We start from the raw sequence: 23,856 nt of genomic DNA, 5'->3' as shown, positions 1-23,856 counted from the left end.
TCACAGCCCATTGGCCAGACCTCCCAGACACAAGGGGGAAGCGCAATGCTACCATGTGTCTGAAAAACAGAGTCTGAAATATATATATATATTTATATTTATATTTGTTTTGTTTGTTTGTTTGAGACGGTTTCACTGTCATCACCCAGGCTGGAATGCAATGGCACGATCTCAGCTCACTGCAACCTCCACCTCCCAGGTTCAAGCAATTTCCCTGCCTCAGCCTCCCGAGCAGCTGAGATTACAAGCATGCACCACCATGCCTGGCTAAAGAGTCTGAAATATTTGATGAACTCAGTCTTATGACCTCTATAGAGATGGGGACTTAGGCCCCCTTTCTGTATGAAAATTGTTGTTATTAGAACCACACTGGCAAAGAATAGAATGGATGTGATGAATGGTATCAGAAGGCATCATGGCCGGGCCATAACTCCAACCAGCAAAGCTGACTAAAACCTTGACTGAAAGTTCCTAGTTGAACTAAATTTAAATTTGGGAAGAAAATATATAATCTCTTAGAAAAATCAAAGTGAACAAATCTAAATGTGGATTTAAAAAAAGACCATCATGATTAATGATATTGTTGGGAATAGAGAGAGGATTCTGAATCTGATTTATGTCCAAAGAAGGACAAGTTTACTTTGGGGATAATTAGAGAAAAAAAGGATTGTCACAAATAATGCTTTTAAACATGTAATGAAGGAAAACTTTGTTGAGGATAAAGAATATTCCATGACCAAGAAATACGTCAGTGCATAGTTGAAAAATGTGTCTGCCTATTGGCTGGGAGTTGCACTTTGCACTAGGCATAATGTCCCTTTGTGACATGGGCTAAGGGTGTGGGAGCAGCTCTCTAGATTTACCAGACGCTAGAAATAGGAACTTCAGACCAGTTTAGAAAACACTGTTGTTGGTGGGCAGGTGTGGTGGTGCACGCTTTTAATCCCAGCACTTTGGGAGGCTGAGGTAGGCAGACTGTTTGAGCTCAGGAATTCAAGACCAGCCTGGGCAACATGGTGAAAACCCATCTCTACCAAAAATTTAAAAATTAGCCTGGCTTGGTGGCATGCATCTAGGTTCCCAGCTACTCAGAGGTTGAGGTGGGGGGATCACCTGAGCTTGTGGAGGTTGAGGCTGCAATGAGCCCTGATGGCACCACTGTACTCCGGCCTGGGTGATAGACCACGATCCTGTCTCAAAAAACAAGAAAAAAAAAAGGAAAAGGCAGGAAGGAAGGAAGGAGAAATGGAGGGAGGGAGGAATGAAGGAAAGAAAGGGAGAAGGGAAGGAGGGAAGGAAAGGGAGGAAGGAAGGAAGGAGGGAGGGAGAAAGGAAGGAAGGAAGGAGGGAGGGGGAAGGGAGGCAGGGAAGGAAGGGAGGGAGGCAGGAAGGAAAGAAGGAAGGAAGAGAAGGAAGGAAGGAAGGAATGGAGGGAGGGAGGGAGGAAGGAAAGAAGGAAGGAAGGAGAAGGAAGGAAGGAAGGAGAGAAAGGGGGAGGGAAGGAAGAGAGTGAGGAAGGAAGGAAGGAAGGGAAGAGGGCAGGAAGGAGGGAGGGAAGGAAGGGAGGAAAGAAGGAAAGGGGGAGGGAAGGAAGGGAGGGAAGAAGGAAGGAAGGAAAAGAAGGAAGGAGGAAGGGAAGGGAGGGAGGGAGGGAGGAAGGAAGAGGGAAGAGAGGAAGGGAGGAAGGGAAAGAAGGAAGGAAAGAGGAAGGAAGGAAGGAAGGGGAAGGAAAGGAAGGAAAAAAATACTGCAATTGGTGTATTATGATGGAATAATATAGACTGACATGTTGACCAATGCTATGATCCTTCCCAAAATTCATGTGTTAAAGTCCTAACCCCAGTACCTCAGAATGTGACTGTATTTAGAAATAGGTTTCAAAAGAGTTAATTAAGGGTAAATGAGTTCACTGGAACAGGCTCTAATTCAATATGACTGGTATTGTTAAAAGAAGAGATTACGGCACAGACACAGGAGGATAATCATGTGAAGACACAAGGAGAAGACAACCACCCACAAGCCAAGGAGAGAAGCCTCAGGAGAAACCAATCCTGCTGACGCCTTGATCTTGGCCTTCTAGCCTCTGGAACTGTGAGGAAATAAATTTCTGTTGTTTAACCTACCCAGTCAGTGGTTCTTTGTTATGGCAGCCCTAGCAAACTAATACAACCCTAGCAAACTAATACAAATGAATACAACTAATACAAACTAATACAACCAGTATACCAGATACTCTTCTATTTTTAAAAAAGGTAGTCAAAGCTTAGAAGTTTCAATACTATTGTCCCAATTAGTAGAAATCTCTAGAATCTTTCTGTCTTGCCACTTCCCAAATATATTGTCCAATTAAAGAGCTAAAATCAGCATGGAAACTGGACTAAACTGAACGTTGTCTTTATTTCAGGACTTTGGGGTCTTACTGCCTACTCTGTAGAAATACTTTACTGCTTGTAATATCCATTGCTAAATCTGTGTTAGCAAATTATCCCAAAATGTAGTGTCTTAAGATAATTATATAACTTATTATCTATCACAGTTTCTGTAGGTCAAGAATCGGGGATGGCTTAGCTACCTTGTTCTGGCTCAGTGTTGTCAGAGGTTACAGTCAAAATATCAGCTAGGGTTGCCGTCATCTGAAGGCTTGATTGAGATTGGAAGATCTACTTCCAAGTAGCTCTCTCACTTGGTTGGCATCATGGTGCTAACTGTTGGCAAAAGGTGTAGTTCTCAGCATGTAGACCACCGCATAGACCTGCTTGTGCGTCCTCACAACATGGCAACTGGCTTCCCTCAGAGTGAGTGATCCAAGAGGATCATGCTGGAAACAATAATATCTTTTATGAGGAGTCTTGGAAATTACATACCGTCATTTCTACACCATCCTACTGGTTGTATAGATCAACTCTAGTCAAAATGAGCAGACACTACATGAGGACGTGAATATCCAAGAGCAAAAATTATTGGGTGCCATCTTGGAAGTGAGCTGCTTCATTGCTTCATCCCAATTTTGTGAACATTCGGAATTTGACCTTCCTCCCTAACAGGGACCACAACATGACAATTTCTATGCTGACATCGGATTGCTGCCCCACCTATAGGGGCCTTTTTCTGTCTTAATAATTGATCTGAGTTGTGACAGTACAATACCCACCACTGATATTTGGGCAGCCCTCTTAGTGTTTGACCCCCTTCCTCCACTGCCAACACCCCCCCCAGCACACACACACACACACACACACACACACACACAGTTTTCAAGCCTAATTGTATCTTGAGAAACAGGTTAGATGAGCATTATAACCTCATTGTATAGATACTGAAACAAAGCTGTGAAATAGTTAAATTGCTTACTTAGCTTACATTTGTAGCCAGCATAGAAGTGATACCAGCATGATGGTCCCATGACCCCAGGAGAAGATTCCTTTCACAAGGCCACACTGTTTTACTTTGTCTAGTGGTAATAAACACTCAGTGCTAGTATTTATCTTTTCAATGAGATTGTGCAAACTAAAAGGGTGCCTTTTTGAAACTGATATTCAAGCTTCACACAGCTTAATCAGAGAAATAGGAAACTGCTTCTACCACAGCCTGGGCCATCCTTTCTTTATTTCATGTTATTTCTTAACTTTTCTTCTCAGAATTTTATATAGATTTTTCTAAACCCAGACTGTGCCTCCAGTTTAGAATTAAAATTTAGAATTAAAAAGTAAATTCTTCCAAGAAAATAAAAGAAAGATAAGGTGTCACCTTTTTATATTTTGGGGGCATTTTCTCCCTTTCAGCTTCTGGCTGCCAAGCTGGTCAATCAAGGTCATGCAGGGATTGTTGGCATCCATGGTAGAGAGCCATGAATTTCTAATCTCTGTCAAGATTAGGATGCCAACTGGCAGGGGAAGCTTAAAACAACAGACGGCTCCATTTAGTTTTATTCCTTCCGTTAGAACAAGCCAAAGATGAGAGAGTTGTGCTTCCTTGGAATTCTGTGTCTGTCAATTTGAGGCCGCATTATGTGGGCAGAACTGGCACAGGTGTGGCCTGATGATTTCCTTGGGGCAGGGATGTTTTTGTCACTCATGCTGATCCTCATTCCCTTGGGATTGTGAATTCCTAGAGCTCTGGGCATAACTTTATATCATTTTTAGCCCATGCTTGATGGGCATCTGAGATTGGGCACTTCATCATGAATGAACTAAATTCAGACTTGGAGAATTCCCTTAAGCTGCGATCATTATAAAGAGAACAAAGTGATTTCGGTAAATTGACGAACTCAGTTCATACATTGGAGGCTTCTATGGTAACTCTACCCAAATGTGTGCTTTTTAATTAAATGATAAGTACTCATGCTCTAGCTCTCCTCAGCAAATGGCCATGGTTTCATGCTTTGTGCTTTCCTTCCCATTGGGTTGACCTCGCTGCAATGAGATTTACTGTAAATGGGGCACCCAAATAATTACCATACGTAGGTAGAAATGTGGGCACCCTGGGTATCAAAATTCTCTAATCATCCAGTTCTAGTTGGCTTCCCTTTTTTTGAATTGGCAGCCACCCTCAGTGGGCATTCTAAAGGATCTGCTGCCATGTGTGTGTTCCCAGACACCGGTGCTGTAATGGTGCCAGCAAACATCGAATGCATTATACTTCCCAGGGGCTTTTGTGTACAGAACTTTATTTGAACTCATCAGTAGCTTGATGAGCTGAATAGGGCAGGTGCATTTAGTCTCATATTTAAAGGCAGACCCAGACCCAGAATGATAAAGCAAGCTTCTTAAGGAATAAACTAGTTATCAGTGTAACAAGGACTGGAACCCAGGTGTGGTGTTCTGTTTGTTTTTGTTTGAGACAGGGTCTCATATGCTGTCGCCCAGCATGGAGTGCAATGGCGCAGTCACAGCTTGGCAGCCTCCCAGGCTCAAGTGATCCTCCTACCTCAGCCTCTAAGTAGCTAGGACTACAGGTGTGCACCACCATGCCTGGCTAATTTTTTATTTATTATTTTTATTTTTATGTATGTATTTATTTATTTTTACTTAATCCCCAATATGATGGTAACACCTGGCTAACTTTTTCCTTTTTTTTTTTTTTTGTCCAGAGGGGATGTCCCTATGTTGCCCAGGCTGGTCTCAAGCTCCTTGGGCTCAAGCAATCCTCCTGCCTTGGTCTCCCAAAGTGTTGGGAATATAAGTGAGCCACCACACCTGGCCCATGGTGGGTAATTGTATGTGACAACTCGATTGGGCCACAGGATGCCCATATATGTGGTCAAACATTGTGGGGGTGTGTGTGAGGGTGTTTCTGGAGGACATGAACATGTGGATTGGTAGACTGGATACAGTAGATTGCCCTCCCCAGTGGAGATGGGCCTCATCCAATCAGTTGAAGGCCTGAATGGAGCAAAAGGCTAAGAAGAACCCTTGCTGCCTGACTGCCTTCGAGCTGGGACTTTGTCTTTTTTTTCCAGCCTTTGTACTCAGATTGAAACATAGTCTCTTCCTGGTTCTTGAACCTGCTGGCATTTGGACTGGAACTACACTATCGGTTCTCCTGGGTCTCTAGCTCACTGACTGCTGATCTCGGGACGTCTCAGTCCCCATAATCACATGATCCGATTCCTTTTATTCAGTTTCATATAAGGAATACATATGTGTATCTGTTCTGTTTGTTCCATTGGTTCTATTTCTCTGGGAGAACCTTAATATACCAGGTCTTTTAATTTGATCACTACTCTTTCCCTGATACTGACACCTCCAGAGCAGTTACCTGTGTAAAAAATTAGAGGCAGTGCTCTTTGAAAACCAGCTTTATCATTTTTCATGCTTTGCTTAAGTTGGTCAACAAAATGCCAGGACTGGATTAAGGCATCAGAATAAAATTCCCTTAAGGTGTTGCCCAGAAGATCTTGTCTAGTTCCAGGGCTTTGCTGATGTCCAGTGCACTTGACGGAAGTCTCCATTTCTGTCTCCGCCTTATTCTGAAAGTCTTCTAAACAGAAGGGGTAGGGTAAGAGCCAAGGCAACACTTCTCGGCCCTTCCAGGCTGAAGCATTAGACTCACACAAAGGGCCTTAGTGAGCCTAGTGTATGTCTGTCTTGATCAGATTTCTTCCCTGCCCCCTTAAAAATGCAATGAAGAGAATTCAAATGCCATGAGACTCTTTAAGAGTTTGGAAGATGGAATAAATGGTCCTTCCAGCATGATCAAAGAATGATGGGAACAAGAAAAAGGCAATCTTCAGCTTCTCGCCTCCTTTTTCTGTATCCTGCATGTCATGTAACAACTTCCTAGTTGTTCTCCCTCCCGAAAATTGCACAGGCCTCTTTGTGGCTCAACTTTCAGTTTGGTAAAATTGTTAAGCCTCTGCTACGTGTCAGGGACTGTGCTAGATGCTGGTGATGTAGCAGTGAGCTAGACCCACAGGATGCTTGTCCTCATGAAGTTCTACAGTCAAGGAAAAAAAGACATGAAGTAAAGGGTAATAATGATTATTATGATAGTGCAAACGTCAAAGCAAAAGGGCAGGGAAGGCCGGGCAAGTGGCTCACGCCTGTAATCCCAACACTTTGGGAGGCCAAGGCTGGTGGATCGCCTAAGGTCAGGAGTTCAAGACTAGCCTGGCCAACATGATGAAATCCCCTCTCTACTAAAAATACAAAAATAAGCCGGGTGTGGTGGTGGGCACCTGTAATCCCAGATACTTGGGAGGCTGAGGCAGGAGAATCACTTGAACCTGGGAGGCAGAGGTTAAAATGAGCCGAGATTACGTCATCGCACTCTAGGCTGGGCAACAGTGAGACTACGCCTGGGGCGGGGTAAAAAAAAAGGGGTCGGGGGGCAGGGAAAACATTCCCGGAAGACATAGCACATAGGAAGGCTCGGAGCTTAGACACAATGTACAGTATAAGATGGAAAGTGGTGTGGTGGCAGGTTGGTAGAAGCCAAAAGGTGCAGGGTCTTCTAGACCTGTTTAGTCCACTGCAGCAGCCGCCAGCCACCTGTGGCTACAGAGCACTTGGAATGAGGCTAGTCTCTACTGAGACTAGACTAGATTGCAAAGATTACCATGAACATTAAAGTAAATGTTTTTTAAATAAAAATTTTAAATTTAAACTTTTTTTTTTTTTACTTTTTTGATGTGGCTACTAGAAAATTTCAAATTACATATGGCTCACATTATATTTCTATTAGACAGCACTGTTCTAGACCATGTTATAAAACCTAAATTTGACTCTGAGGGCACTGGGAGATTTCCGAAGTGTTTTAAACAGAAAAGTGACATGATCAGGTTTACATTTTCAAAAGACTCTGTTGTGAGGAGACTGGATAGTAAGAAGACAGGACAGAGGCAGGGAGGCCAGTTAGGGGTGGCTGCACTGGCTTGAGTGAGAGATGCTGGATTAGACAGGGTGGCAGCAATGCAAGTAGAAAACACTCTAAAAAAGTAGTTACTAATACCAAACAGGTCTCGTTCCAGTGAGAAATGATAGGTTGAACCATATAAAATTTTCATCTTTAGTTATTAAAAATGGTTGAATACTGAAAGAGCTAATAAGGGCTGAAGATGGAACAACTGAGTCACAGAATAATTAAATATAGTGTTAGAACTCAAAGAATGAGATAAATATTCAAGTCCATGCTGAATAAACTGAAATAAATGGAGGAGAAGAAACAACTCTTACAGAATTCCAACTTAATATATAATGAGGGAATTAGCATATCACAGTAATAATTGCCCCAGGCAAGATTTCCTTAAGGATACTAAAATAAATGGGGAAAAGTGTAAGCAGAAACAGGTTATTTGCATAGTCTTAAAGTATGTCTCTCTGCATATTTAATAATTATAAAGAGAAACATGGTAAATTTACAGTGGAAAATTCCAGCAGATATTACCCTAGCCAAAGTGAGTGAGGTTAGCATCACTAGTAATGCGTATGGACACCATGTGTTCGTAGGTAAGATGTGTTGAGAAGGGCATTATCACTCTGGGGCATCTTTCCCACATACCCCATAGCCTCAATCTAATCATGAATAAACATCAGACAAACCCACACTAAGAGACATTCTGCAAAGTAACTGACAAGTAATATTCAAATGACAGGACTCAGAAACTACTACAGATTGGAGGAGGCTACAGAGACATCACAGCTAAATGCAGTTCGAGATCCTGGATTAGGTCCTGTAATAGAAAAAAGCAGAAAAGCTAGTAAAAAATTAAGCTAGTAAAAAGGTGTTTGTGCTTCAACTTTTCTCCATTTTAGTATCCTTATGAAAACTTAATAGTATTGTACTAAGTTTAACTTATTAGTTTTGGGCGCCTGTAGTCCCAGCTACTCAGGAAGGCTGAGGCAGGATAATCACTTGAACCCAGGAGGTGGAGGTTACAGAGAGCTGAGATCATGCCACTGCACTCCAGCCTGGGCAACAGAGTAAGACTCCATCTAAAAAAAAAAAAAAAATTTAGATCCTGCTTCAACATTCAACTCAAAAACAATAACTCTATTTACAAGATTCTTAAGGAAAGATCTCAGATACTAACTAGGACTGCAAAGAACACAGCCAACGGGTGGCACAGTTTCACTGGCCACATCATTACAAAGGACTGGGCATTAGGGGAGGCAGAGAATATTTCAGCCGTCTTCCTCCATTCCCACTTCTGGAGACCTGCCACCATGAAAAGCTCTAAAGGAAGAGGATCTTTCAGGCGCCCAACACCAAAGCTACACAAGAGGCCAGAATGGCAGAGCCTCTCTCCAGCAGCTGTGTCATACTCATGTGGTATTAAGTTTCCAAGAAAAGTAGCAACAGGTGTACAGATGTCCCAAGACACTTGTCCTACAACTAGTGCCAAGTCAGTACACGGCCCCTTACCATAGTGTTTGTTCAACAGTAAGGCAGACTCTAAGTCACTGGTTAAGTTGGGCATTGTGGAAGATGTTCTCCTGACCACAGGGGATTTCAGTGCAAGCTAAAATAGTAATCTACAAAATTATACTCTATACACCAAGTAGCATTTACAGCCCTTAGTTTTTTCTACTGATGAGTGACTAACAAGTGTTTCTCTTCAGAAGTGGATTACTTTTCATGCAGCTTAAGTACCAATATGTTTATTGCATTTAAGGTATCACTTAATTGTCGGAGTTAACTTCTAGAGGTGAGCAATTTACTCACTGTTTAATAAGTCAGCCTTCTTTTCATTTGCCACAGCAGTTTCATTGCTTGTAATTATTCACTGTGGTGTTCCCTTCAACTTGAATACTACTTAACAAGATTTTATTGAGAGTCGGGGCTGTATTTCAACCCCAAATCACCAAAATATTCAAGAATGCTTAAAAAGTAGCACTTTGGGAGGCCAAGATGGGCGGATCACTTGAGGTCAGGAGTTCGAGACTAGCCTGGTCAACATGGCGATACCCCGTCTCTACTAACATAAAAATTAGCCAGGCGTGGTGGCGTACGCCTGTAATACCAGCTACTCTGGAGGCTGAGGCAGGAGAATCACTTGGGAGGCAGTGGTTGCAGTGAGCTGAGATCATGCCACTTGCACTCCAGCCTGGGTGACAGAGTGAAACTGTGTCTTGAAAAATAAAAAACAATGTTTAAAAATTAAATGTGGTTTCTTAGAACTGGCTGGTTCACATATTACCTCACCAGATAAATAGATACTTGGCCTCACTTTGTATACTGTCTAAATCAATTCATGTTAAAGACATACTCCTACAGTTCTAAATTTGAATGAGATCCTTAGAGAAATTCAGACACTAAGTCCTTGGATAATAGAAGTGATCAATGTCAAGGTGAGAGTTGAGAATGGTTTTTAAGAAATGCAATGACCATTCTATATACCAAAGGAAATTCTTTATTGTAAACAAGATATAAAGTACAACAAAAGAAATATTGTGCAAATTGTAAGTCACAAGGAATTTTTTTAATTAAAACTTTTGTTTGCCAAGGGTCCAAGTTTTGGTGTCAGAAATCTACACCCAATATACAAAAACAATGTTAAATGGGAAGATATAGTGACATTTTTCACTATATATTTTAAGCAATTTACTTTTGTTTTGCCACTGTGTATATCATCCACTATATAACAGAATAAAAGAGAAATACTGTTAACAAAAGTGAATGTTCTAATAATAATTTTTCTACCCAACTACCTCCACATCCCCAAAAAACTCCTATAAATTAACAGGACAACATTTGTCCACCTGTGAATAATGGTCACTAATTTTCTAATTCCATAAAGCACACATTATATCCTCATAACATAAAGGTACTTTACTGATGACATAAGCCATCTTTTTCAAGAAGTTATCTAAGATTCTTAATATCCCTTCTTTACAATATATATTTTCATCTTCAGATTTTGTTTCTAAACAAAGTGCAGTGTATCTTAGAGTCTACAGAAAACACATTGGTATACAATTTTCAAATCTACACAAGAAACTGCAGGCAAACTAAAGTTCAAAGCATAATGAAATGCCTAGATACAGTCATTTGTTAAACTTTCAAAACAAAAATACAAAAACAAATTGTAGCTGTGCTTCAAAGCAATTAAATTAAGGAGGATTCCAATTCTTTGGGCCCTCTTAGCAATATACAGCCGTTCAATTCCAAATACTCACAATAGTGTAAAAACGACAGTTCTAGATATATTTAATCACTACATCCACGATGTTGACTGGAAAGACTAGGAATAATAAAGAAGATAACTCTAGAAAAAGATGACAATATTTGTAATAATACAAACTGATTTTACATTTCCATCTCTGTACCGTAATGTTTATTTCTAGCCTCCATATTCTTGAAACCAGTGCTTTAGAAGAATCACATTGAAAAGTTGGTCTCAAGTATAAACAGCAAAAGTAAAGTAACAAATATGCACACAGATTCAAAATCTGTGCTACCTGTGTTGACCTCATCTGAAACCTTCAAAAAAATATTCAAAGGAATAAAAGCTTTCTCATCTCTCTTATGTGATAAGAAATGAAACCTGCCATTCTGTGACCTGCCTGTGGCCGAAGCCCTTTTTGTCACCTAACCCAGGAGGGGCCTTCGTGCCAGGCTATGGGGCTTCTGCTTTAAGCCCATGTTGTGGGGCCACAGACTTGCAGTGGAAGCATTTTTACATCACCACTGGCTCCCGCTGAGACCAAAGTTAGTTCTGACTCTTCACTTTCCAGTCTGTCACTGTGTGGGAGCAGGGGTTGGAGGTAGAGCAATGTCATTTAACTTGCTCACTTCCATCTGCCAGTTTGGTAGTTTCTTGGCTGATAGATGGCGCCGTGCATGCTTGGTCAAATGGTCACTCCTCATGAACCGCCGGTCACACATGGGGCACGCAAATTTCTTCTCACCCGTGTGGGTTCGCCTGTGTCTGGACAGTTCATCAGAACGGGCAAACCTCCTTTCACAACCTTTCCAGCTACAGCTGAAAGGTTTTTCTCCTAAAACAAAGAAATACAAATCATTGTTATGCATAAGATTGCGGTAAATTATATGTTCAATTCTATCTAAAAGTGTATGAGGAGACATATTTTAAATAATAAAAGTTAATAAATCAAACCATCAAATGAATACGAGATATGTATTGCTCCAATTTCAACTTGTCACTCGATCACATTTACAAAACTCTTCTCCTCATGAAATAAGGCAGCCGGGTGGGGTGGTATGTATCTGTAGTCCCAACTACTCAGAAGGCTGGGGCAGGAGGATAGCTTGAGCCCAGAAGTTTGAGACCAGTTTAGGCAACAGAGCAAGACCTCATCCCTTTAAAAAGCCAAAAATGAAGACTTCCAAAAATGAAAAGACTTCCTGACTTCAACTATGATTCAAAAGCTTTAAAGATACCTTATTAAAGTAACTACTCAGACATCTACAGAATCATCATTTGAGAGACTGAAACAAAAGCACATAAATCAAGTCTTTATTTATACACTTATTTATTTTTAAATTATTTGTAGAGATGAGGTCTCACTATGTTGCACAGGCTGCTCTTGAACTCCTGCGCTCAAACAATCCTCCCACCTTGGTCTCCTAAAGTGCAGGGATTATGGCACTCGTGAGCGGCCTCCAATAAAGCCTTTTGGAGGACCTTGCACTGGTAAATACCATCCTCTAAACTAGCTAAGGCAAGTTCTTCCTTATCATCCTGGGTTTAAATGTGTGATCACAGCCAAAACCTCTTCATTTAAACACTAAAGACATAAGTAAGAAGTGGCTGGTACCTGTGTGTGTCCTCGTGTGGGCCTTCAGATGGGAACTTTTAAAGTATGTCTTGCCACATCCTGGGTGGCTACAGATGTGACTTCTTATCCTTGATGAGTCAATCTGAGGAGTGACTTTTGCTGCTGAAGGGGAAAACCCAGGAGCAGGGGCAATGGGAGAGAGTCTGGTGCCATTCGGGCTCACCACTGGAGGCTTTGAACTTTGCACAACGGGCTGGGGTACCACAAACATGACGGCGCCTTTGGGGACTTGTGTGCCCATGAACACAACAGGGGGGCAAACGGCTGGTGGCTGGCTAGGAGGAGTGCTGGGAACGACTGTTGTCACAACAGGGTTGCTGGCAGGAAGGGGAACCATCTGGCAGATGACTGGCATAGGTGGCACTCCCCCTGCAGATACTGCAGGTGGAGAGACCAACACTGACTTCTGCTGTGGGGACATGGGGGCTGGCTGAGACCTGCAGATGACCGTCTCTGAGGAAGGCACGGAAAAGTCATAAAGTGCAGCACTTGCTTTCTCATCAACATCTGCCACTGTGCTTCTCTCACATTTGGATCTGTTTGGTGACACAGCGGCACATGGTATGTTCTTTCTTGCAGCCTCAACAGTTAGGTGGGTTCTTCTTCTAAAAGAATTGTCCTGATAGTTGAGGATGCTGGCTGCTTTCACTGGGCAGGACTGGTGGTTACACAGCTGGGCATCAGCTGTATGACGAATCACACTTGTTGCCTGAGCTTTGGGGAGTTTGGGGGCAGATCCTGGGCTCTTTTCTTCCTCTTTGAAAGGTGCAGCAATGTGAGGTCTGGCAGTATCTGAGAGTGACTTGAAGTGTACAGTAGATGGCGCTGGTGCCATCAGATTTGACACTTGAGAGGGTTCAAAGTCAGAAGGACTGTAAGGTGGAGTCAAACACTAAAGAAAAGGGAAATATATAAGCATGAGAAATCTACAGTTTATTATGTAAATTTTAAGAAATTCTGTAATTTACATCTATCTTAAAAATAATAATACTTACAAATGCTGGGATTGTATGAAAATCAGGTGTTCCAGGAAGCAGATTCTCTTCCTCTGACAAATCAGATACTGGTGTAACCGGTCTGTTTTCAACGTATTTCTTAAAGTCAGACTTCCAACTGCAGCTCATTGACATAAGTGCTTCTACAGCTTCAAAATCACTTTTCTCTGCAGTTTTGTTCCAGGAATACATACTCTCTTTTGGCCTTTCAGAAATCATTTTCATTCTTTCTTCCTATAAAAACAAGAGGAAAGTTTATAAGCATATTTTCTGTCATCCAAATGACACACAGAGATATGAGCAAATACTGTTTTTTTTATTAACAACTCACACAACTTTCCAAGTTAAAATCAGAAATAATTTTCCTCTCACACCTACTATGATACTTAGGAAGTTCAGCTACACTTGTTAGGTAGGTAACCCAAACCTCACAGTAGTGGCAATAAAATCTTCCTCATTCTTTCTCTAACACTTAGACTTTAACATTGATATCCTTTCATGGGAGAGAGGCACACCTAGTCCCATTAAGGGGACTAAGACGAAAATTATCAATGCATTTGTGATCCAAAAAGAGAAGTATTTGGCTAAGAAGAAAAAAAAGTGTTTTATAAAGACTTTCCAGAGTAGCTACCTGCAACTAGAGTCGGACAAAATAAGGGAGAGTGCTGCGAAAACTTTATCTTTTTAAAATATTACAGGTATGGTATGAGGTCTTTTTTTTTTTTTTTTTTTTGAGACGGAGTCTAGCTCTGTTGCCCAAGCTGGAGTGCAGTGGCCGGATCTCAGCTCACTGCAAGCCCCGCCTCCCGGGTTCACGCCATTCTCCTGCCTCAGCCTCCCGAGTAGCTGGGAGTACAGGCGCCCGCCACCTCGCCCGGCTAATTTTTTTTGTATTTTAGTAGAGACGGGGTTTCACCGTGTTAGCCAGGATGGTCTCGATCTCCTGAACTCATGATCCGCCCGTCTCGGCCTCCCAAAGTGCTGGGATTACAGGCTTGAGCCACCGCGCCCGGCCTGAGGTCTTTTGAGGTACAAATTCCTGATAGACAAGAAGAAAGCCAAAACCTTCTAATAAAGACAAAATGTAGTAGAGCTCTGGCCTGTTGCTCTGGGTCTGACCTTTGGAAAGTCACTTTGCACTTCGGGATAAAAATCAAAAGATAAGGGATCCTCAGGGTATCTTTCAAGTTAAAATTGTACTATTTAAGATCTAAAGTTATTTGGTAACTTGATTATGGTGAAGAAAAATCAAGTGAAATACATAGAAAAAAATTCCAACGCTTATTTTAATTAACTTTCAACCTATTCATATTTGTGCTCCCTTTTACTGAATCTATTTGACACAATGGTTTGCCATGCATAACTACAACTTAGTTAATGCAAAATTACTAAAAACTGGATAATCAAAAAATGTAACATTCTACTTGGAATTTGCGAAAACCGACTTTAAAGAGTGAGCATAATCAAAGTAGAATATATTTTAATTCCTTAAAGAACTGCTTGATGACAAAATAACAGCACATGTTTTGCACTTATGTGTAGACCTCCTACCTAATGTTTTATAGTAAACTTCTTTGAACTACACTACAAAAAAAGGTACTACCCACCATTTCTCCTATTTTTCATTAAAAAAAAAAACAACTGTTCAGACTTGTTTGGTCAAAGCAGAGATTGTGTAAAAATACCAAAAAAAAAAAAAAAAAAAAAAAACCAAACAAACCATTCTTTACGTTGCAAGGGACTATCCTCAATACTAGTTTTTCAAAAAAGCATGATGCTTTCGTGTTGAAATCCTGACAACGAGCCATTGCTCTTGAAATATCGCTAACAATGCAATTGCATAATCGCGCCCGCCTTTATGTAAGCTGCAATGGACAGCGCGCGTGTGTTTAACAGCCCCAAGACGCCAATGCAAAGAAAGGAAAAAAGAAAGGCAGGCGGCAGGGAAGGAGAGCGTGAGCTAGGAAAGACAGGAAGGGAAACAGGGAGGGGAGGAAAGGGAGTGGGGCGCGAGGCAGGAAAGGGAAGCGCGGGCGGAGGCGCTGGCGGGGGAGGCAGACGAGGGGCGGGGGTGGACGGCGGGGGAGATCCTCGCTGGCCGGGACCGACGGATGGGGCCGCCCTAACCTCAATGAGGCTCGCGGGTGAGTCACTGGGAACATTCCTCGCCGCTCTCACGTCCCCGCGTCCCTGCCCCCGCCATTGGCCGGCCGGCTCGGCGGCCCGGGCCCGGATTGGCTGTGCGGCCCAGGGCGGGGGCGTGGGCGAGGAGGGGGCGAGGCATGTGAACAAAGCGTGATCAGCGGCTGCTCCGGGAGGCGCAGGAAACGTGAACTGGGAATTGCCGCGCCGTCACCTTTCCCCTACTTCCTGAGCCTGCGGGCCCCCGCCCGCGCCCGACCCGGGGGAGGGGCCGCGGGCGCAGCCGCCAACCGCCCGGCCGTGCGCGCCGGGCCCTCGGGGAGGGGCGGGGCTGCGGGCGCCAAGCTCCGGGAGGCGCCCGCCCCTTCCAGCTCCCCGCGAGCCGCCGTTCCCTTAGGAACCGACAGCGGGGCCGGGCCTCGCTCCCGCCCCTGGCGGAGGCCGGGGCTGGGTCACTCGGGGACGAGAAGCTCCCCGGGCGCACCCGCTCCCGACCCACCCCCGGCCTCCGCCTCAGATGCGGGAGGAGGAGCCAGGTCCCCGCGGAAACCCGGCCGCCGCCCTCCTCCCGCCAGCAGCCCCCGGGAACCCGGCCGAGCCCTCGGCACTTCCCGCCCACGCGGCCCACGGGACCTCAGACCACCCCGTCTCTCCCTGCAGACGCGGCGCCCCCTCCCCGTGGCTTCCGGCAGCTCCAGGCCCCTCCCGCCGCGCGTCTCCACGGGTTCCCAGACGTGCAGCCCCCACAGGCCCCGGCTCCAGACGCGCGGCCCCCGCGTCTCGCGGCCCAGCTCCCCCCGCCCACCTTCCCGCCCCAGCTGCTAGGTCCCGCTTCCCACCCTCCCGCCACCGAGGCGGCTCCCCGCCTCTTCCAAGGGGTCGTCAGAAGGCGGCCACCTGCCCCTGGGGTAAGAGTCCCCCTCCAGACGTCTGGAGGAGCAACTCGTCCCCCTGGGCGGTCGGCGGGCCCTCGTGTCATCCCCTGCGCCGACGCCAGGCGCCCCTTCCCCCAGCCGCCGGCTATCTGCTGAGCAGCCCCCGTCCTCCAAGCGTGGGTTCAGACCCCCAGGATGGGTAGCCCACTAGCCTCTCCTGTGGACACCCCGCCTCCCGAGTGCTTGCGAGCAGCCCACTCCTACCCTGGCTCGCGTTCCTGAGCCAGACCGGGCATCTCTCCTCGGTGCCAGGTGCAGGGTAGCCCCCTTGTCCCTCCCACGACTCCCCTTACATGCCGTACCCCAACCTCGCTGCAGGGCAACAGCCCCCTCCTCACTCCTCCCCCGCTCCACAGTCGTCCTCCTCCTCACCAGCCCTCTCGGGTCTCCATGCGGAGTTGCCCCTTCCCCTCCTCAGTACATCTAGAGGAAGACCCCTGTCCCCGTCTCAAGATCCGAGCCCCCGGCTTCGACCCCCTCCCCAACACACACGCCCTCACTAATGCCCATAGTCTGCAGGCAGGAAGCCCTTTCCTTCCCCACGACTCCGCTGCAGCCCCGATTCTCAGGCGTGGCTGATGTCAGGGGCTCGGGGTTCGCGCCCCCTTTGACACCCCCAGACACGACCAGGTGAGGAAGCACAGGGGCATCCCCAAATGACTTACCGCAGTCTGCTGGAGAGAGGCACCGAAGTTGAGCATGGTTGGCTGCTTGGCCGCCGGCGGCAAGCTGACTGGCTGCTAGGCTGCTGGCTGCTTGGCCACAGACGGGCGCCCGGAGACACTCGACGTCGCTCCCGCCGCCGCCGCGCTCAGCGCTGTCTGCCCCCTCCCCATTCAGGTAGCCGCTCAGCCTGCCCCGCGCTGCGGGCGGGGGCGGGGGCGGAGCCTGAGGCTGGCCAATCAGCGGCAAAGGTGTGTGAGGCGCCGGCCAATGGGCTCGCGGGGCCACGCGTGATCAGCGACTGCCCGGCAGCGTGAAGCTGGTGTCAGTGGAGCGTGTACACAATCCCCGGCAGCGTGTTCCCTCGGCCCTGCCCGGGGGAACTCCAGAGGCCACCTGATTCAGTGACGCCCCCCGCCCCTCGCCCACTCCTCGCCCCTCGTCCCCCGCCCCTGCCTAGAGAGGCGGTGCAGCGGGCGGGGAGGCGCGGCGACGGCAGCGCGCCCAGGCACTGCGGAGGGCCGGCCCCACGTGGGGGGTGGGGAGGGATGCCCGCTCCGCCCAGTCCCCTCAGCGCCGGGCCTCGTCTCAGCCCGCCACGGAGTGGGCGGGACGCCAGGCAGGCGGGGGACGCGGCGGCTGCCAGCCAAGGGGCCGGAGCCAAGAGATTTGCCTTGGAAGCGCCATCCTCTTGCGCGTCTGATGAGGAAGCAGAACCCGGTGACCGACTGAGCTGCATTTCTGAAGCATTTGCTGGGTTTTGCCTCGCTGAGCCTCGGGGAGCACTGGGGCGCGGGATGGGGGACCCTGTCACGGAGCCGACACCTGCTCGCGAGCCCCTCCCCCGCTCACGCCGTGCCGCGGGCTCGCCCTCCCCATCTGCAGTGCCCGCAGCGCCTGCCCGCCCCGCCCATCCTTCCTCCTGGGCAACCGAGAGGATGGCGTGAGGACTCCTGGAAGCCCCAGGGGCGTGGTAGGGAGCCGTAGACCCGAGTTTTTATCGTCGTCTGGCGCCGACACTCGGCTGCGGAATCGAGTTTGAGCTCGGTGTAGCTGAAGTTTAAATTGTAGCTGTTTCAAAGGTAGACCCCATCTCACCCCCACCCCCGACCAAGACCTCTGGAAGCGTCCTGCCTGGAAGCCGCTTGTGGGGAGGGCTCTCCTAGGGTCTCCAGGCTCCCGCTGGAGCACGCCTGGAGGTGGTTTGTCGGCCGTCCCCAGAAACCGCCACCACTACCGCCCCACCCACCCGCTCCAGCCGGTGGGAGGCAGGCTGGGTTTCTGAAAGGAAGCCGCCCGCGTGCTGCGCCCGGGGCTGGGGCTGGGCCTTCTGATCAGGAAAGCCCATGGCTCTGCTTTGGCACGGATTTGCCCCCTTTTGGCCGTTTGTGCGCGATCACAGCAGCTGTTGTTGGAGAGGAAGGCAGTGATAACGGGGCTTAAAGCAAATCGGAGATAAGATCTCCGATTTAGACAGGCTGAATTTAAGGCAAAATTCACTGTCCCTCCTGCGAGCACTCACGTCTCTGTAACTGAAAGGCTGGTAATGCAAATGGCATTTCTATCCCAATGATCACAGAATGAGCCTAGAAAGGGAATTAATTGTTTTATAAACTGCCAATGCTATCCGTATCTTCCGATGTTTTTTTTTTCTAATATATCTAAGGCCCAGGCTAGCGAACAACAGCAATAATAGTGATAATACTGTTGGCCAGGACCAGAGAGGCCCAGGGCTGCGGGGATGAGGACGGAATGGCCTCTTGTCACCGCCCCTCCTGAGTCTACTGGAAAGGCGCCAGCTCAGCAGCCCGGCAGCTCTTCCTGCCTCTCCCCACCCCATGTCCCTGCTTCTGTCTGCGGGGTGTCCCTCCCCACAGGCTTCCTTCCGCCTGGGCTGTCCCATCCTGTTGACCCAGCCTGAGGGCTGGAGCAGCTGGCCCTGGACACTGCGGCGGGAGAGGAAGCCTACCTTCCTTCCTGTCGGGGCCCTCCCCTGGGGTGGCTTCTGCCAGACCCTCCAGGCGAGAACCCTGTCCCTTCCTTACGAATGTGGGGCCTGCTGGCCTGGCTCCCCAGCGGGCTGAGAAGCAGGGAGCGGTCTTGACTTGTGAGAGTGATTCAAAATAGGAAAGAAAAGAGAAAAGGGGTAGGAGGAACAGTGTGGTGGTGGCACAATTCCTAGAGATTCAGAGAAAGATGTTTCCCGGGCTCCTCAGATTCAACATATCCAAAACTAAAATTGCTGTTTCTACTCCTTCCCGGATGCAAGCCTTGCCTCCTTCCAGCCTTCACCTTCTCTCTCAAAGCCCTGGATCTGATTGGTCCCCAGGACCCAGCAGTTTTGCCTCAGAAATGTCTCTGTTCTCATTTTCCATTTCTACCCTGGAAATGTTGCACTAGATCAATCTGTCATCAAGTCTTGCTCGGATTAAACAATCTGCAATCCCCCCACCCAACCTCCACCCACACTCCAGCTTATTTTCCACTGCCCAAGCTCCACACTGTGACTGGAATGGCTTTTTAAAAGTCATGATCCAATCATAACATTCTCTCCTTAAAAATGATCCGTGGCTCCTGTTGCCAGGAGATGAAAGGCCATTCAGTTCTGAGCTATCCAGTCTGCCTCCAACTATAGGACTCTCCCAACCCTCCCCACCTCGTCTCCCACCCAGACTTACCCTTGCCCACAGCCACAGCAAACTGCTTGCTGTTCCTCAAACATATGGTGCATTTTCATGTCTCGGTGCCACATCCTCATTCAGGAAACAGTGTTGTGCATGCCTTTGTTCGTTTATCCACTCCATTCGACAACTATTTGTTGAGCATCTACTGTGTTCTAGGCACTGTTCCAGGCACAGCAGCAGTGAACAAGGCAGGCCAGGGGAGACAAAGATAAGTACACGTCAAATATACACATACACACACACACACACACACACACACACACACACACGTACCATGAAGGTAAGTTCACTGCAGTGCACCAAATTGTAACAGGGTGATAAGAGTGTGACTGGGCAATTGGTTTGGTATGAAATACAGGAGAAGCCCGCTCCAAGGAGATGTTTAAGCTGAAAACCTCATGAGAGGATAGAATGATCCCAGGCAAGTGCACCTAAGTAGAGGGAGCAGCTAAGGCAGTCTTATAGCAGGAAAGAGCTGGCCCCGTGGGATGCAGTGTGGCTGGAGGTGCAGAGGGTGTCAGGGAGAGTGGGAGGGGATGAGGTTGGAAAGTAAGGCAGGAGGAGCTAGGCTACTGAGGAAGTTATAGGTCATGGTTTGAAATGGGGATTTTTTTTCTTTCTTTTTTTTTTTCAGACAGTCTTGCTCTTTCACCAGGCTGGAGTGCAGTGGCGCGATCTCGGCTCACTGAAACCTCTGCCTCCCAGGTTCAAGCAATTCTACTGCCTCAGCCTCCTGAGTAGCTGGGATTACAGGCACACGCCACCATGCCCAGCTAATTTTTGTATTTTTAATAGAGATGGGGTTTCACCATGTTGGCCAGGAGAGTCTCAATCTCTTGACCTTGTGATCTGCCCTCCTTGACCTCCCAAAGTGCTGGGATTACAGGCGTGAGCTACTGCGCCCGGCTGAAATGGGGATTTTCTAAGTACAAGGGGAGGCCATGTACAAGAAATGTACATTTGCATCCCTGAAGGCCTCCTTTGCCTTCTTGGCTTTCAAGATCTTTGTACCACTGTCACCTGGTTGAAGCCGTCCTTGATAACACCAGGATGAATTGATGGTTTTCCTTTGCTCCCAGTGTACATTGTCCACACCTTCATGCTGGGAGTGGAGCAGTTATTTTGCAAGAAACATTTTTTACAATACTGAATCCTGCCCATGCTCCACCCAGATCTGAACTCCTGAGATCTGAACTCCTGAGATGGTGATCATGTATAATCATCTATTTTTTTTTAGCCAGGGTCTTGCACTGTCACCTAGGCTGGAGTGCAGTGGGGTAATCACAGTTTACTGAACCCTCAGCCTCCTCTGCTCAAATGATCCTCCCACCTCAGCCTTCTGAGTAGTTGAGACTACGGGTGTCTGGTTTGAAATGGGGATTTTCTTTCTTTTTTTTCTTTTTCTTTTTTTTTTTTTTTACAGACGGTGTCTTGCTCTTTCACCAGGCTGGAGTGCAGTAGCGCGATCTCGGCTCACTAAAACCCCCACCTCCCAGGTTCAAGCAAGCACTTGGCTAATTTTTTTTCTTTTTTTTTTTTTTTTGAGAGTCTTACTCTGTTGCCCAGGCTGGAGTGCAGTAGTACAGTCTCAGCTCACCGCAAGCTTCGCCTCCTGGTTTCAAGTGATTTTCCTGCCTCAGTCTCTGAGTAGCTGGGATTATAGGCACCTGCCACCACGCCTAGCTAATTTTTGTATTTTTAGTAGAGACAGGGTTTCACATATTGACCAGGCTGTTCTTGAACTCTTGACCTCAAGTGACCCACCTGCCTTGGCCTCCCAAAGTGTTGGCCTCCCAAAAAAAAGCTTGGCCTCCCAAAGCTCTACAGGCGTGAGCTGCTGCACCCAGCCTTGGCTGATTTTTTTTTTTTTTTTTTTTTTTTTTACTATTTGTGGAGCTTAGGTCTCACTGTGTTGCCCAGGCTGGTCTTGAACTCCTAGGCTCAATCTATCCTCCTTTGTTGGCCTCCCAAAGTGCTTAGATTACAGGCATGAGCCACCACACCCAGCCTATAATCATCTTTTTGATCCAGTATCTGTTCTATACAAAGCACTCAAGTTTTTTGGGTTTTTTGTTTGTTTGTTTGTTTGTTTAATGGAGAAAGTAATTGTAGATTGTCTGAAGACCCACTGGAGTTACAGACAGGATATGTACAAACACCTAGGTGGACGTGTGGGTCCTTCTATGCCTTTCCCTTAGCTTGTGTCATTGTAGGGTCAGACATGGAAAACTGTCATCTTGGGCATATATATGGTGGATATGGCTTGGCTCTGTCCCCACCCAAATCCCACCTTGAACTGTAATCCCCATAATTCCCACTCGTTGAGTGGGGGACCAGGTGGGGAACTTAGGCTGTTAAGGAAAGCAGCCCAGAACATGAAGTGCCTTTGCATGCCATACTAAGGAATGTATAAGTGGAGCTTTTATCCTAAGGACAAGGGGGACCTGCTGACAGGTTGTAACAGGGATGATGGTATAGGAAACTCATTCTGGCCCAGTGTGGAGAATGGACCAGAGGAGTGAGGGTCTGTCACCATTGAGAAGGCTTTTGCAGGCAGCAAAGATGATGCTGGCCTAAACTAAGAAATGGTGGCAGGTCTGCAGAGGATGGAATAGAGATGCCAAGAGCAAGCAGGATTCGGTAATCAATTGGATGTAGACATAAGGAAGAGGGTAGTATTGAGAACTGCCAGGTTTCTGGCTTGATTCACTGTATGAAATAGAAGGGACCACAGAGACGTAGTGGGCTTTGGTGGAAAGGAAGAAAATGCCATATTTCAGGTCTGGAGCCCAACAGAGAAAGATCTAGGCTGGAGATTAAAATTTTAGCAGGGTGTAATGGCTTATGCCATTAATCCAAGCACTTTGGGAGGCTGAGGCAGGAGGATTGCTCAAACTCAAAAGTTTGAGACCAGCCTGGGCAACACAGGGAGACCTCTGTCTCTACAAAATGTCAGAAAATTAACCAGGTATGGTGGTGCGTGCCCGTAGTCCCAGTTACTTGGGATGCTGAGGCATTCATTGCTTGAACCCAGGAGGTCGAGGCTGCAGTGAGCCAAGTATAAAATGAGTATGTTGAAAACTGTAGCTGTCACTGCAGAGCTGAAAGAAACACACATGGACTGTTTCAGTTATCTCTTGCAGTACAGCAAACCACCCCAAAACCCAGTGACACTCCTGCAGACAGAAGCGGGACCATGGAGTGGAGGGGAGGCAGCCTGGGCTGCGCTTCTATTTATTGTTCATGATTCTGTCGGTCAGGGCTTGGGGATGGCTCATCTCTGCTCCATGTGGTGTCAGCTGGGCCTGCGTGACTGGGGCTGGCAGGTCCCAGGTGGCCCTGGTCATGTGACTGGAGTGTTGGTCCTGGCTGTTCATTGGGGTGCCTTGGTTTTCTCCATGTGGCCCTTCTCGTTTCACATGTTCTCTCATTATTCAGTTTAACCTGGGCTCCTCTGCCTTGTGGCTAGTTTCCAAGAGGATAAACACAGACATTTCAAAGTCTTCTTAAGATCTAGGCATGGAAGTCCCACAGCACTGCCCCAGATTCTCCTGGTCAAAGCAAGTCACAGGCAGGGCCGGCCCAGAATCAAGGGTTAGGGTAACAGACTTTACCTCTTGATGCAAAAATGGCAGAGTCACAGTAGAAAGGTTACACGGGACAGGAAGGGTTGTGGTGGGCTTTTAAGCTCATAAAATGAAGTTCATAAGATTACAAATGAAGCCATTATATTGATAACACAGTTATCCAAATATAAAAAGATAGGCTGGATGAGGTGGTGCACGTTTGTAATCCAAGCACTTTGGGAGACTGATGCAGAAGGATCTCTTGAGCCCAGGAGTTCAAGACCAGTCTGGGCAACATAGGAAGACTTCATCTCTATAAATAATAAAAAAAATAATTAGCCAGGCATGGTGGCACATGCCTGTAGTCCCAGCTGCTCAAGAGGCTGAGTTGAGAGGATTGCTTGAGCCTGGGAGGTCAAGGCTGCAGTGAGCCATGATGGTGCCACCACACTGCAGTGTAGGTGACAGAGAGAGACTTTGTCTCTAAAAAATATAAAATATTACATATGTATACACATATATTGTGGTATTTTGGCATTATAGTGCTGCTTTAATACATTTATTTCTTTTATTATTATTATTATTATTATTATTTTTGAGACAGAGTCTCGCTCTGTCACCCAGGCTGGAGT

At 46.8% G+C, this 23,856-nt stretch overlaps 1 protein-coding gene and 1 long non-coding RNA gene across 8 annotated transcripts in view; one reads left to right on the top strand and one right to left on the bottom strand.

Annotated features, from left to right (window-relative positions):
- Positions 1 to 10,704: 10,704 nt before the first annotated feature.
- Positions 10,705 to 17,137, bottom strand: LOC105476031 (KLF transcription factor 10). Of its 2 annotated transcripts, none has more exons than XM_011731646.2 (4): positions 16,977 to 17,137; positions 13,235 to 13,468; positions 12,219 to 13,131; positions 10,705 to 11,438 (listed from the first exon to the last, which is right to left on the bottom strand). In XM_011731646.2, the coding sequence occupies exons 1-4, from the start codon at positions 17,010 to 17,012 to the stop codon at positions 11,179 to 11,181; spliced, it is 1,443 nt and encodes a 480-aa protein (XP_011729948.1). In that variant the 5' UTR covers positions 17,013 to 17,137; the 3' UTR covers positions 10,705 to 11,178. The 2 variants fall into 2 exon arrangements, with proteins under 2 accessions (XP_011729948.1, XP_011729949.1); XM_011731647.3 differs by lacking the exon at positions 16,977 to 17,137 and adding an exon at positions 15,362 to 15,502.
- LOC105476032 (uncharacterized) overlaps positions 16,741 to 23,856 on the top strand; it is a 55,760-nt gene continuing 48,644 nt past the window's right edge. For 2 of the 6 annotated variants that reach the window (XR_983798.3, XR_983797.3), the window contains exon 1: positions 17,267 to 18,056. This is a non-coding gene — a long non-coding RNA (uncharacterized lncRNA). Of the gene's footprint in view, positions 16,942 to 17,016; positions 17,152 to 17,262; positions 18,057 to 23,856 lie in introns of those variants that run through there. The other 4 variants (XR_011606840.1, XR_011606839.1, XR_983795.3 and 1 more) reach the window with 4 other exon arrangements.

This window comes from Macaca nemestrina, chromosome 8 (genome assembly GCF_043159975.1).
Source record: "Macaca nemestrina isolate mMacNem1 chromosome 8, mMacNem.hap1, whole genome shotgun sequence".
NCBI lineage: Eukaryota > Metazoa > Chordata > Mammalia > Primates > Cercopithecidae > Macaca > Macaca nemestrina.
Note: the sequence above shows the minus strand (reverse complement) of the source record. Positions and strands in the feature narration are given on the sequence as shown.

Excerpts from the sequence above, each read along its gene's own strand:
- LOC105476031 (XM_011731646.2), bottom strand. The coding sequence starts at position 17,012 with ATGCTCAACTTCGGTGCCTCTCTCCAGCAGACTGCG. Across the intron at positions 13,469-16,976 it reads CCTCTCTCCAGCAGACTGCG|GAAGAAAGAATGAAAATGAT; the intron begins GTAAGTCATTTG and ends TTGTTTTTATAG. Across the intron at positions 11,439-12,218 it reads CCACACGAGGACACACACAG|GAGAAAAACCTTTCAGCTGT; the intron begins GTACCAGCCACT and ends TCTTTGTTTTAG.